Source organism: Schistocerca gregaria, chromosome 1 (genome assembly GCF_023897955.1).
Source record: "Schistocerca gregaria isolate iqSchGreg1 chromosome 1, iqSchGreg1.2, whole genome shotgun sequence".
NCBI lineage: Eukaryota > Metazoa > Arthropoda > Insecta > Orthoptera > Acrididae > Schistocerca > Schistocerca gregaria.
Genome location: NC_064920.1, coordinates 750,043,121 through 750,058,913, shown reverse-complemented (window position 1 = coordinate 750,058,913; position 15,793 = coordinate 750,043,121). Strand labels below are relative to the sequence as shown.

Genomic DNA, 15,793 nt, shown 5'->3' with positions numbered 1-15,793 from the left:
AGTAGCCCAAGGATTGTTTCTCATGAGTTTTGTTTGGAAAGACAGTTTCAAACGATAACACAAACTCATTAGAAAGCAGCTGAATTTTGTCATTAACATCCCTTTACATGTATACACGACTCTGGTCGATCTGTTGAAGATAAAAGTTGAAGGTTTCTAAGATGTCATTATTGACTTGCCCGGAGGATTTAAAGGAATGATTTGACAGTCCTTTGAGGATTTGACTTTCCATGATACAGTTGCTCCTGCCTCTGTCAATGAATATATTGTGAATTACCCTCTCGCAGTTAACTGTAACTCAAATGGAAAAGTTAATTGCTACAGTTAGGTTGAAAGACCACCCATGAGAATTAAATCCCTGATTTTTAATTTGTTTGGTTCTAAAGTTGTTCCATCTGGTTTAGAAAATTTCCCTGAGGGAACCCTGTACAGTGAAAACTATAACTGATATATCATTTACAGTATTTCAGTTCCACAGGCTTTAAAGTAGTGATCCTACAGAGTATGTTTGGAGATTCAAATATTACATTAGTTGAGGATAAATTGCAGTTCCATTTTTCTCCTTATTAGTTACACAACAGCTTGCTAATGTTTTTCCATCAGTTTGAGGCATTTCAGTTCCTTTCCTTGCATTGTGTTCTGTAAGATATCTGCATGGCTTATAGATTTTTATTCATTTTTGTGTCAAAATTTACAAGCTCCCATTTCTCTCTGAGACCCCTTGTGAAGGCACAAGCTGCTACACACCTGTCAGTTCCCTCTCTCAGTGTGATAAACCCATATATGTCAATAAGAATGAATGATTACAGGTGGTCTGTTAAAGTTACAGAACAGCAGCAATTTCACTACAACCACAGGGCTTCACTTTAACAAGAGTAATTCTTACAAACTTAAACACTACATTAACAATAAATTATCACCATAATGATTAATGTTATTTGTGATTGTGTTGTGGTCTTCAGTGCAAAAACTGGTTTGATTCACCTCTCCAAGCTATTCTGTCCGTGCAATCCTCTTCATCTCCCAATAACTACTGTGACCTACATCCTTTTGAACCTGCTTACTGTATTCATTTCTTGGTCTCCTTCTACAATTTTTACTCCCCTCACTTACCTCCAGTACTAAATTAGCGACTCCTTGACATTCAGGAAGATTTATCAACTAATGCCTTCATTTAGTCTAATTGTGACACAAATTTCTTCTCCCCAATACTATTCAGTAACCCTCATTAGTTACGAGATATACCCATCTGACCTTTAGGATTCTTCTGTAACACTACATTTGAAAAGTTGCTTTTTCTATTTGTGTGAACTGCTTACATCCACATTGCACTTCTGCACAACTCTACACTCCAAATAAATACCTTAAGAAAAGACTGATGCTTAAATTTAGATATGACATTAAAAAAATTTCTGTCCTTGTGAAACACTTACTGTGGCATTGCCAGTCTAAATTTTATATCCTCTCTACTTCCACCATCATCAGTTATCTTACCACTCAAGTATCAAAACTCATCTATTACTTTTTTTTGTGACTCATTTCATAATTTTATTTCCTCGGCGTCACTTGATCTCATCTGACTACATTCCATTACCTTTGTTTTGCTTTTGCTTATGTTCATTTTGTATCCCTTTCAATACACTGTCCACTCTGATGGACTACTTGCTCAAGCCCTTTGTTATATCTGACAGAATTACAATATCATCAGCAAATCTCAAAGTTTTTATTTCTTCTCCATGGATTTTAATTCCTTCTCCAAATTTTTCTTTGTTTCCTTTGCTGTTTGCTTAATGTGCAGATGGCATCAGGGATAAGCTATAGCCTTGTCTCACTCACTTCGTAACTACTGCTCCCTTTTCATGACCTGTGCCTATCGTAAAGACTTTGTGGTTTCTGCACAAATTGTGTTTTATCCCTGCTACCTTCAGAATTTAAAAGAGGGCATTTCAGTCAACACTCAAATGCTTTCTCTAAGTCTATAATTACTATACATTTAGGTTTGCTGTTGTTTAATCTATATTGTATGAGAAGTGATAGGGTTAGTATCGCATACCATATTCCTACATTTAGAACTCAAACTGATCTTCCAGAAGGTTAGTTTCTATCAGCTTTTCCATCCTTCTCATAATAATTTGTGTCCATACTTTGTAATCCTGACCTATTAAAATGACACTTTCATAATATTCACAACTGTCAACACCTGCTTTCTTTTGAATAGGGATTATTATATTTGTGATTACATTAGCTTAACATGATGGATTTTTTGAGTAAGAGCCATTTTTTTTTATAAAAGTAACCTATCATTTTATTTTCAAGCCACATTTATTTTTAGGCTTTACATGTGTTTCTTTACTTTACTACATAGTTGCCCTGCTTATTTAGGCACTTGTCACACCAAGTTTTGGAAACCTCTTTTCAAGAAGTTTCCCACTTGCTCTATCAAGAGGAATTTCCCACCAAGACAACATTTCAGCTACCAAAGGAGGTAGAAATCAAATGGAGCAAGGTCAGGGAAAGAGTCAGTCAGTTCCCAAACCTAGACATGAGTGTGAGGCCTTGCATTATCATGAAGGAGCAAAATTGCCTTTCTCAGCATGCTGTATCTTCTGTTCTGAACCACATGTTTGAGTTTGGTCAAGGGTGTGCAGTAGGCTTTTGCATTGGTCATTGTCCATCTTGGCAGCAAAACACCATGCCTGTCACAGAACACAGCTACCATAATCTTGCACTGTGACAGCACTTGTTTGGATTTGACCTTGAGAGGAGAGGTTGAGTGCTGCCATTGCATTCGCTATTGCTTAGACTCGGGGTGAAACTGAACACCCATGTTTCATCTCCTATGATGATTCAACTTAACATGTCATCCTCTTCTTCAAGATAACAAGTTATAAAGGTGAGAGAACTGTACAGTCTCTTTCATTTACAGTCTTCTGTGAGGCCTTTACACATTGGAAGAACAGTTTCTTGAAATTTAGATTTTCAGACAATTTTATACAATACATACCTAAGCACTTGAGGAAAGTCTATTGAGTTAATTAGTTTCATGTTCCCTCCACTATTTTGCACAATACATCACGATTATGTGGAATGAGTCATTTTACATACACATCCCAAATTAATTTGTAAAATAAAAAAATAAAAAATGTGAGTCAGGAGTTCTGACCCACCAACTTTTACACAATACAATAATAGAAATGCTTCAACAGAATAGGAGGAGTTGCCAAGAAGAAACTATTTCAGCTTTTGTTACCAAATTTTAATCTGCTGTCAGACATTTTATAACACTGGGCACACGACCACAAATTATAGCTGCTACACTGTGCTAAAGACAACCTTAATGAGGAGTAATGAATGTCAGTTTTACTTATGGTATTGCAACTACGTACATCACTTTTCCTTATGAACTGCAGTGGAATATTTACAACAAACTTCATGGGTGAATAAATATACTGTGAAGCAGTAGTCAGAATGCCCTAGTCTTTAAATAGGTGCCTACAAGATGATCATTGGTGAGCACCACATATTACACTTACAGCACATTTTTAAGCACTGAAGACTTACTTTCTTGAAGATGAGTTATGCCAGAACACTAGTCCATATAACATTACTAAATGAAAGTATGCAAAATGTGTCAACATACTGATTTCTCTTTCCCCAAGATTTGCAATGATTCTAAGTACAAATGTGGTTGAACTAAGTTGTTTTAGGATTTCCAAACCATGCTTTTAAATTCTTGTCCATATGGAAACCTATGAATTTTGAAGTTTCCACCCCATTTATTATTTCCTCACTGTGTGTTACACTTATCATTGGTGCAGTACCCCTAGATGTGGAAAACTGAGTATGCTGTGTCCTTTAAAATTGAGGGTGAGATCATTAACAGAAAATGATACTTTTAAGAACTTATTTATCATCATTTTTTATGTTCATGTAAGTACACTTTGATTGAGTGCAATACTAGAGTCATCTGCAAAAAGAATTAAAACTGCCTGCTGCATATTAGATGGAAGATGAAGAACAATAGTGGACCTAAGATTGAGCCTCACAAAAACCCACACGTGATTTCTCCCTACTTAGAATAATGTCTCCAGACTATATCGCTTAAATTACTAAGTACAACTTTCTGCATTCTTTTGGTTAAATATAACATCATCCACTGGCTGAGAGAGGGGTTATCATAAATCTTTTGTCCTTATGAATTTTTTGTGTCAGTTGCAGTCACCAAATGGTAAAAAATATGCCTCATATAACATAGTAAATGAGAAGGAAGGCCACTACAACTAAATCATGTTTCTTCCCACATTGTTGGCACCAACAACCATCCTCAATGTCCTATCTAGCCCATATCATGTCCTATTGGGTGAACTAAAAGTTCCAAAAGATTGAGATATGTCCATTTTATATCTGCCTGTTAATATGATACCACTTACAAGACGACTTTTTTTTACTATCACTCAGAGTAAACAGCTGCACAATATCATCACATTCCAAATAATGACTTACCTGATAACTTCAAGTGGTGACAGAACTGATACCATTAGATCTGAATGCACATATCCCATTTCTGTTAAAGACATTGAAAGGGCCCAGCCAAATCTTAAGATAAAGTCTTCCACAATCGCAAAGTAATAGAACCACTGAAAATGATAAGATAATCAAATAATTATGTTAGCAACAACACTGTAAAAATTCAAAAATGAAAAAAATTTAAGATACCCACAACAGATATGTTACATAGGCATGTTTGCTATGACAGCTATAGTCCAATACTTAAATTACAGAACTCCACAATCCTTCATGAAAATTCAAAAAAAGGAAAGTAGTAGAGAACTCTCTCTTTCTTCCAAGGTTTTGATTCTCTCAGACAAAATTATGGGACATTCACACTTATCTCTGCCAACTAAATGTATGTTACTTTCTTCTTAACAATTCTGAAGCTCAATCTTGATGTCAAAAATTGAAATGACTGCAAAATATGTTAATAACACTTTGGCTAAATAAGTGATTTTGAGGTCCCCACGAACATAAGATATCCTTATGTTGATATCAGGCTGTAAATCAAGTACAGGTTATTATATTTTTGTTCAGTAAAAACTCATTTCCACAACCATCACTTATTTTCAAAATGTATTGTTGCTGCTATGGCTAACTAGCACAGCAACAAATCTGTTACATTTTAAAGCACACTCAAAGTAGTGCAAAATTACACTACACAGCACTGTGCTATCTGTTCATCATGTGACTTATTTATAGTTTACTTTAAAGTCTTTCAGAACATTAAAAGAAAGTATTTGCATGACAGTATTCTCAGTTTTTTTGTGAAAGATTGCCTTTTCCACACTATCTCCTGTCCAGGGCCATTCATGCTGAACAAGTGCCTCTCTTTCACAACAGATTATTACAATATGTCACTGGCACTGTGTTACCTCACAACCATCTTGGAGGCAGTAGGCAAGCTAAAGCATTTGTTACCAAGCCATGAACTGGGCCAAAGCACATAATACTCCCATACTGAGGAGGATGTTTTGGCAGTCATTTATGGTGTATGAAAATTTCATGTACTTTGTGTAGGGCCAAATTTAATTCATTAACAGATCATAAAACACTCAGCTCCCTTTTGGGCTAATGCCCAAAATAGTGTCATGCTCGCAATCACCCTTCTCCAACACTCGCCCTATTTCCTATAGAGCATAACAACCCATCCTGTCACACATGCACCCAAAATCAGCTAATTCTGGTACAGCATTCCTCCTCATGGTCTCAGGTAGAGCGTCCCTTGAATAAGACACTGTTAGTGGTTAATGTCATCTCAAAGCCACATAACATTGATATCAATGATCAGTACAAGCACAACAATCTATGTCTTGATCACAAATTTGCCCCACACATTGGCCTTAGACAAAAGCCACCAAGGTCATCTCATCTACATCCTAAAATTATTGCTAATGCAATGGAGTTGAGCACCTAATCACTGTCTCTTCGATTCAGAATTTAATTCAGAAGTGGAGCTATTGGTAAAGATCTTTAAGATGTAAATATCCAAGACCATGATGTCTACATCATGCAAGGCAGCAATGACTACTTTCCTTGTGACATTCCAGTCAACCCCTGGGCAAACCTGCATATTATTTGAATTATTGTATCTCCCTCATTGAACCAAGAGTGTACACAAAAAACTGTAGCAGGAGACACCCACATCTGGGCTCACAACTTCAGCCGAACTCCATGGTGCTTCTTATAACTTCCTTATTTTATACAGTAGGCAATATTTTGCTTCAAAAGCAGCAGAATTTCGTCACTGCTTGTTTTTCCTTAAGGCATATTCTATGCTCAGCACACTAATCAATCTATTCAACAGGTTCTGTACTACATGCTCACTTCCACAGAAAATAGCACTGTTATCAGCAAATCTAATCATTGATATGTTTCCATCCTGAATTTTAATGGCACTCTTGAACTTTTTTTATTTACTTCATTGCTACTTTGATATACAGGTAACAGCAGAGGGGAAAGACTGCATCCTTAACAGATGTCCTTTTCAATCCAAGCACTTTCTTTCTGAGTAAAAATCTTCAGTTAATTTGCTGTTTTCAATTAAGATAGAACACCAAGCTTTTGATGATACAGAAAAGCACTGAGAGTTTGAGATTTTATCCAAATTTCATGTGTCATGTTAACCAAGAACTTTTTATCCAAGGACTCTATTGTGAAGTACTTTTGCTTCTTGTACAAGGTACACAAAATAAATTTGGCCTCAAAAATATTTAAAAGACTGACATGCACCTGAAACTTATTAATGAACAGGATTACTGTTCATCACAGAAAATACTGTAAACCCTGATTTTGATGCATCATTTGTTTGCTGTCACATGTCTGAACATGTGCATCTCTCACATACTCTGTCCCGAGTACTTCGCTGTATCATTAAATTTGAGTGGGACAGAGGAACAAATGCGTTTAGTGACCAGTTGAATGGAACACATGGCAAAACCTCCAGCAAAGTCTGTAATACAAAACTTAGAAGCAAAATGACATGAAATGGACTAGAACAAATAAAAATTGTAACTATCCAAAAGAGTTCGAACACCAGAAAAATTGCTCAAGGGAAGGCAGGCCTCGAACAACATCTGACAAAATCTCAACACCATTCATTTGTGCATATTGGACTTATGAGATCATTGTGTCATAGTATTATCATAAAAGACGTGCATCTGCAACCTTGTGAATTTACAGTTGTGCACAAGTTAAAGCACTCACACAGACTTTCAGGTATTAAGTCCTGCTGGTGGCGCCTGAGAAGTGGAATCAGTATTTTTTGGATCTTCAGTTTTTAATTTCTTCAGATGAGGGCTGGCTCAGCCAGTAAGGACATGTGAAATCACAGAACATTCACCATTATCTACTATAAACCTGATCATTATTTTGAAGAGCCACTGGCAATGGGTCATTGCATAATCTCAAGATTGGTGCTTGGTGTGCAACACCTAGTGTCCACATTATAAAACAATTTTTTCATGAAACTTTTAATGCTAACCAGTATATCTAAAAACTGTTTAATCTATACAGGAATCAACTCACAGAAGGTGAATTACTCTATGAATATTGTCTGCGAGCCACAGCAATAACACGCACCACCCTCACAATGTCGTCATGTGTGCACAAGTTGTTTGGCGAGCAGAGGACACTCAGCAGAGGCAGTACAATCACCAGCCACCTCTATCACCTGGTTCTCTCCCTGTTATTTTTATCTGTGGGGCAAATTGAAGGTTCAGGTGTACTCAAATAATCCTCACACACTGGAAGAGTTACAGCATTAATGCTGCTATCACTCAGGCAAAGCTTCTACACATGCCTCACAGTTCGATAAATCAAACACAGTGCTCCATCATCAGTTGTGGCCACTTCCAGCATCTTTTGTGATGTTTAGTAACAAGGTTCAGTCCTACATCAGTCTTACTGTAAATATTTTATGAATCAGTTTCAGTTTTCTAACCCTGTACATACTGTATACAATTCATTTTCCCTCCCAGAGTACACTTATTTTTCTGAGGATTTCAAACATTTTGCACCAGTTTGCTTTTTATAGGCTGGAAAATCTTATTAAAGTGTTTTATTCATTTTACTACTACCATTCATTCGTTGTAAAGTATGGAGAGCTTTTCTGATGCCTTTACTTTTCCTACAGCCAAACTTAGTGTCCTCAAGCCAATTCTCACCTTTATTTTCAATATGTCATTCTGATTAGCAATAACTGATGGAATAATAGTTCTCTCATTCATCTGCCTTTGTTATCTTTGGGTTTCTTCCCACTCCATTTGTGTATAGATTGTGAAAAGAGTGACTGCATGAATGTCTACAAGCACACTGTATTAGTCTAATCTTGTCTTTGAAATCCCTGTGGGAACAATGCATTATGGGCAGTAAAGTATTCCTAAGGTCCTCAGTTAATCTATAAGTGCTGGCCACTGTGGCTGAGCGGTTCTAGGCACTTCAGTCTGGAACCGTGCTGCTGCTACAGTCACAGGTTCGAATCCTGCCTCGAGCATAGATCTGTGTGATGTCCTTAGGTTTAAGTTCTAAGTCTAGGGGACTGATGACCGCAGATGTCAAGTCCCATAGTGCTTAGAGCCATTTGAACCATTTAATCTGTAAGTGAAACTTTGTAAGTAGCCTTTGTTGTTGTCTATTTTGAAGTGTCAGCAAATTTATACCTTTCAGCATTTCTACAGCACTCTCCCATGACTGAAACAAATCTGTGACCATTTAAGGTGGTCTTTTTTATGTACATTCAAGGTTCCATACTACTCCCAATCAGTATGGATTTCCCATATTTAAGCAATATTCTAGGAAATGTAATGAAGTAGTTTGTAAGCAATCTCCTTTGTAGACTGACTACATATTTTTAGTATCCAACCAAAGTCTGCTACTCATTTTACCTACAACTGATCCTATGTGAACATTTCACTTGATATTTACAAAAATTTTTACACCCAGGTATTAGAATGAGGAGACTGATTCCAACCGTGACTCATTGATATTGTAATAATAATATGAATATTAAAACAGATTATTATTCACTGTGGAAGGAGGCACCAAACAGCAAAAAGGGATATCTGTGGATTTTAGCTATAGGGCAAAGCCCTTAATTATTGGGAAAAACTACATGCACGACACAAACAACATTGATATGAGAGTTGTGCACTGTGCGCAAGTGAATGACTGACTCTCTCTCTCTCTCTCTCTCTCTCTCTCTCTCTCTCTCTCTCTCTCTGTGTGTGTGTGTGTGTGTGTGTGTGTGTGTGTGTGTGTGTGTGTGTGTGTTTTCTCCATTTGATGACTTTGTTTGACCTTTTTTCCAGCTTATACTTCATATACTTACAGTTGAAGAATATACAATTTCTTCTCGTAAGTATTTGTTGTCTCCTGCTTTCTTGTCAAACAATCCCCAATCCATTTTTATATCCCAAGTATATGCATAGCAGGAGCTAAGGATATATGAAAGCACCCACAAATAAAAATATGGATTTTCTGAAGTAAACGTGTATTTACCTGCAGAACAGACAGATTTCATAAGATGACGATAAGATCAACTGGATAGAAACAAATGAAGATATAACAAACAACACTATCATAGGTTATACATTACATACACTCTAGATGTTCATTTAATTAACACAGAAATTCAGTGATGCTGCAACATGAAAATGATTTTTTGACTTACTTGTGGCACCCTGCATCTTGTAACTCATGCACTGATGAGCAAAAACATTATGACCACCTGCTTAATAGCTTGTTGGACCATCTTTGTAATGCAATTTATCATTGATTCTGCACATCATCAATTCTACAGTTCATTGGTAGGTTTGTGGAGCTATGTGGCACCAGATACTTACACACAAGTTACGTAATTCCTGTAGATAACTGGCTGCTGATTTGTGTGTGTGGGGTGACCATGCTTGACAGTGACCCAGATGGGAGCCATCGGATTGACATCAGGCAAATTTGGTGGCCAAGACATTGACATGATTTCACTATCAAGCTTCTTGAACCACTGTAGCATGATTCTGGCTTCAAGACACAAACAATTGTACTGCTGAAAGATGACAGAGGACATAATTATCCGAGAAGACATAAAGCATAAAGCAGATGGTCTGCACCTGACATTGTGTCTTCGATTACTACCACAAGTACTTTGCAAGCACAAGATAATGCATATCACTGCTTACGGCCAGCTTACATCCATGGCTGGGTGAATGTTTCGAGCAGCTGTTCACCTTGATGATGGCATTAGTGAAGACTACCATCAACTTGGTGTAGCAAATGATTCATCTGTTTGAGCCAACATGTTCCCAGTGATACAAGGTCCAATCTTGATGATACCGAGCCCCCTACAACCTTAACTGATGATGTCATGGGGCCCAACATGTGAACATGTAGGGGCCATCTGGTGCAGAGGCCCTTGTTCAACAATGCACACTGAATGTTGTGCTCCGAAACACATGTGCATCCACCAGCATTTGCCATAGATCATCGTCTAAGCCTACTTTTCAGAGTATGCAAGTCTCCATCCCCCATGTTCTGTGAAAAGTCATGGATGTCCCAACCACTTAGTGCCTAGTGGTAGAGTCACTGCCCTCCTACCAGTTTGCAAATATGCTCACAACAGTAGCACTTGAACACTCAATCAGCTTCACCTTTTTGTAGTACTCATTCACAGGCTCTGCGGAATAATAATCTGCCCTTTGGCAAAGTCAAAGTCGCTTATCTCAGTGAATTTCTCCATTTGCAGGATGTATCTTCACTAAGGTAAACCCCCATCCATCTCTGCTCGGCTTACATGCTTTTCTCATTGTGTCAGGTGACAGCAACGCCACCAGGAGGCATGAACCTCGCAGTGGACAGTGGTCATGATATTTTGGCTGATCAGTGAATGTTTACTCTTCAACTGTGCATTAAAAACTGAATTACAGCAGCATATACAACATTTTTCTCTCATCTAGTTCCTACTATTTAGAACACTTTTATTATTTTTATACATCTCTTTCTCTGAAATGTACCTTTAACAAATCAGTTTAATGGTACATACTTATTACTGTTGCCAAGAAAATTTTTGCAAGTGTTTCTGATGAGCAGGACCAGAGCTACCAAAGTAATAGCCATGTTCACCACAGCCTGGGCATAATGAACATTTTGTCTCTCTGACCAGTGGGCTACCTGTTTTTCTAATGAAAGACAGTAGGAAGTCAGCACTGGCCATGCACATACAGTGATATAAAATGGACTTTTACAGGTTTTAACTTAAATCATAGAAATGACACCTACATTCTTGGCCTCGTCTATTTCTGAAATTTACTTCCTATGGGATCTACACCTGGTATATGGATATTTTGTGGGAGTTTCCACCAAGTATTTGGAATATCAAAACAAGTTTATGAGATCATATAACAGCCAAATCATTGTTTTAGATGTTATTTCCACAATCAATGCTTGAAATCCAGCAACAGGTTAAAATACTGTAGCAGGAATTATAGAGATTTAGTGGTCAAGTGCATATATTGGGAATTTCGAATTACACATTGCATGACAATAATTCTAGCAATCAATTATTTTTAAAAGTGTCATTTATTCATAGTAAATACAACCTAACAATCAAAAATTAATAAAACGACAATAGTATATCAAGTTTTCATTCTCCTTTGTATGTTCAGTCGTATGCATGGGAAAAAAATTTCAAATGAATTTATTTCTAAAAATCAGTGTAACTCATAAATATTTTGCATAAATTTTCCATCCCCATAACCAAAATAAAGTAATTTTAAAACAGTTTTTCTTAGTATGAAAGTCATGCTTTATCTTTATCTGAACAAAACTGGGGCTTTTCAATAACTCTTACTCATTTCTATTACATTTCAATAGCATTACCATACATTGAGACAAGACACTAGATTAAAGGTATACTCACTTTCATTTGCAATATTAAGTGCTGAAAAGAGGATGACAAAAAATGATGTTGCATATTTTCCTGCATTTACTAGATGTGGGAAGGCCTCTTTGGTGTCCCTGTATCGGCGCAAGCACTGTGCAAATCGCCACCAAGCTGGGAGACACCCAACCATTGGTCGTAGGAAACCACGGAGGTCAGTACATTGGCGGCTATCTGGGGAAAAATTATAAAAATAAAAGAATGTAACATGGTTTTATTCCAATCTCAATACAGTATAAAAGCTATTATTAACTGCAACGAAAACTACAGATAGTCAAGAATTAATTCCATATTGAAAACTTCCTAAAACTTTTAGTTAAAAATGTATGTTTCTGAATTAGTATAGTTTTTATACGCTGTTAAAATCCCATACAATTACAGGTATTGTCTGAATACACTGCAGAAATGTGCTCACCTCAATACTCAGAGGAGCTTAAAACTATCTAGCCACGATCAAGATCCAATAGTTAGTGTTTTTATCGAGATGGAGCACAAGCTCAGATGGTTTTAGGGATGGGGAAGGAAGTCAGTCATGCCTTTTCAAAGGAACCATCCCAGCATTTGCCTGGAGCAATTTAGGGAAGTCACTGAAAACCTAAATCTGAATGGCTGGATGCGTGTTTGAACTTTCATCCTCCCAAATGTGATTTTATCACAACACTCCAGCACAGCAATGAAATATTTACTTAATTTAGCTGAAGTAGGCATCAAATGTCTTAAACTACTGTCATGAATGTTCTGTATGGTGATCGCATCATCACTGCCCTAAGCAATATGAAATCTGTGATGCTGCCTTATTTGGAGAGGTGAAGAACCAGCTGAAAGACCTGCAATAATTAATATTTGAAAAGTTCCTATAAGTAAGAAGCAATGAGTGAGCCTAATTAAAGGGAACAGTATAACTACACTGGAGAATTGTGTTGAAAAATGGACTGTAACCAAATTATTTTGAGAAAGTAAACATATTGTTAGGATCCTGCATCAGACAATACACAGGTGTACTTTTTTTACTTTGACTATCATTTTTGTCACACTCTGGCCACCTTCGGGCCATATGAAGCCATATAAAATGTATTTAACTACACAGTCCACAATTCCAATAGCCAATCATTCTCGAAATGCAACATTTTTGTACAACTCATGTATAACATTTTTACCAGAATGGATCATTCCAGATATTACTCAGGTAATTCTCATCACCGTTCAGATCATGGACTCACTGATTTCCATTACCTTCCTGTCATAAATGTTCTGTATGGTGTTCACATGACCATTGCCCTAAGCAGTATGAAATCTGCTTCTACTGTGAGAAACATGGTCACCTTAGCACTATTTGTAATTTTCATACTTGATGCAAGACCAAACAGCCACAAAACAGTGTTATCTGGTCTTCAGTACAAAGACTGATTTGATGCTGCTCTTCATGCTACTCTATCATATGCAAGCCTCTTCATTTTATTTATTTATTTATTTATGCATTTATTTTACCTGGCAAGATTAGGGCCTTCAGGCCCTCTCTTACACCTAACCAGGCATACTCAGATTGAACGAGTTACAGTTTCTAAATAACATTAAGGACATTTAACGTATTATGCAGTATTGATGTTAAACAAAAAAATTGAGATTATAACAGTAGTACAATGATAATTATAACAATAAAAATAATTATAACAATCAAGAATAATAATGATAATAATAATAATAATAATAATAATAATAATGATAGTGACTATGTATATGAAAGTAAACATACTTTTCTTTCGTGAATGTCAGTCCCATTGTTAGTTGGGAATTTTCTCGTTATATTCTTGCAGCTTGTGAGTTATTCTCATCGAGCACAGACATAAGACGATAGAATGGGGTGAAAGAGATATATAAGAGGTAGATAGGTTAGAGAAAGAGAAAAAGAATGGTAAAATTCGAAGCTGTGATGGAGAGGAGAAAGAAAGAGATGTGAGGGGCACAACAACGGTGGCTATACCGTCCCTAATATGTAAGTTTTGAGTTCCCTCTTGAATGTTGAGTAGTTCTGGATAAGACACAGATCTTACAGCTATATTTGATGTTAACAGTTTCTCACCGTCAGAAATGTTTTTCTTGCCATTCCCAGTCTCCATTTTAAATCCTCTCTATTTTGGCCAACATCAGCAATTTTGCTGCCCAACTTACTTTTTGCATCTCATTTCCTGAGCTAATTCTCTCAGCATCATGTGATTTAACTTAATTACATTCCACTATCCTTGTTTTGCTTTTGTTGATGTTCATACACTGAAGAGCCAAAGAAACTGGTCCCTGCAAGCAAGCAGAAGTGCTGTAACATGACATGGCATGTACTCAACTAATGTCTGAAGTAATGCTGGAGGAAATTGACACCATGAAACCTGCAGAGCTGTCCATAAATCTGTAAGATTACAAGAAGGTGAAGATTTCTTCCGAACAGCACATTGCAAGGCATCCAAGATACACTCAAGGCATCCAAGATACACTCTTGCAACTGCACATGCCCCACACCAGTACAAAGCCTCCACAGGCTTGGGCAGTCCCCTGCTGACATGCAGGGTCCATGGATTCATGAGGTTGTCTCCATACCCGTACATGTCCATCTACTTGATACAATTTGAAACAAGACTCATCCTACCAAGTAACATGTTTCTAATCATCAACAGTCCAATGTGGGTGTTGACAGGCCCAGGCGGGGTGTAAAGCTTTGTGTCATGCAGTCATCAAGGCTGCACGAGTGGGCCTTCAGCTCTGAAAACCCATATCGATGATTTTTCGTTGAATAGTTTACACGCTGACACTCATTTATGGCCCAGCATTGAAATCTGCAGCAATTTGCAGAAGGGTTGCACTTCTGTCATGCTTAATGATTCTCTTCAGTCGTCGTTGGTCATGTTCTTTCAGGACCTTCTTCCGGCTGCAGTGATGTTGCAAATTTGATGTTTTAATGGATTCCTGATATTGACAGTACATTCATTAAATGACCATATGGGAAAATTCCCACTTCATCGCTGCCTCAGAGTTGCTGTGTCCCATCACTCGTGCACCGACTATAACACCACTTTCTAACTCACTTAAATATTGATAACCTTCTATTGTAGCAGTAATAACCAATCTAACAACTGTGCCAGACACTTGTTGTCTTATATAGGCATTGTCAACTGCAATGCAATATTCTGTCCATTTACATATCTCTGTATCTGAATACGCATGCTTATACCACTTTCTTTGGTGCTTCAATGTATTATATACTCCTTTCAAAATGCTGTCCATTCCATTCAAGTGCTCTTCCATGTCCTTTGCTGTATCTGACAGAAATACAATGTCATCAGTAGACCTCAAAGCTTTTATTTCTTCTCTCTTCTAATTCCTACTCCAAATTTTTCTTTGGTTTCCTTTACTGCTTGCTCAATATACAGACTTATAAAGATTATGTTAAAAGATGGTACTCATTGAGTGATACCAAAGATTATACAATGGTTGATTATAATATATTGCCACTGGGCTGTGTGAGAGAGGGTAAATAAGCTGGGAAATAGAGTGTGTCCTGTGTAGCGTCCTTGGTAATGTGGGATTACATCAGCTACATAAGAAGACGGCCATTGGTCAACTCCAGAAGGCAACGTATATGTAGGCAACAAAACGGAGGGCTCTGATTAGCCCAAAACACAAGGAAGCACTTCCCTATCTTATGTCAAAGTAATAAAGTGGCAGTTAGAAAGGGATGGCAGAGATGAGTGGTTGCGTGTCGAGCGTAGATCCTGCTGATCATGGTAAAACATTCCTTATCAGTTAAATTGTGGCACTGGT

At 37.2% G+C, this 15,793-nt stretch overlaps 1 protein-coding gene across 1 annotated transcript in view; it reads right to left on the bottom strand.

Annotated features, from left to right (window-relative positions):
• LOC126267645 (xenotropic and polytropic retrovirus receptor 1) overlaps nucleotides 1–15,793 on the bottom strand; it is a 98,057-nt gene that overhangs the window by 11,442 nt on the left and 70,822 nt on the right. Inside the window, exons 7-9 of the mRNA XM_049972950.1 lie at nucleotides 11,963–12,157; nucleotides 9,380–9,549; nucleotides 4,504–4,637 (exon numbers count right to left, since the gene is read on the bottom strand). Of these exons, the coding sequence (XP_049828907.1) occupies nucleotides 4,504–4,637; nucleotides 9,380–9,549; nucleotides 11,963–12,157 (499 nt within the window). The remainder of the gene's footprint in view (nucleotides 1–4,503; nucleotides 4,638–9,379; nucleotides 9,550–11,962; nucleotides 12,158–15,793) is intronic.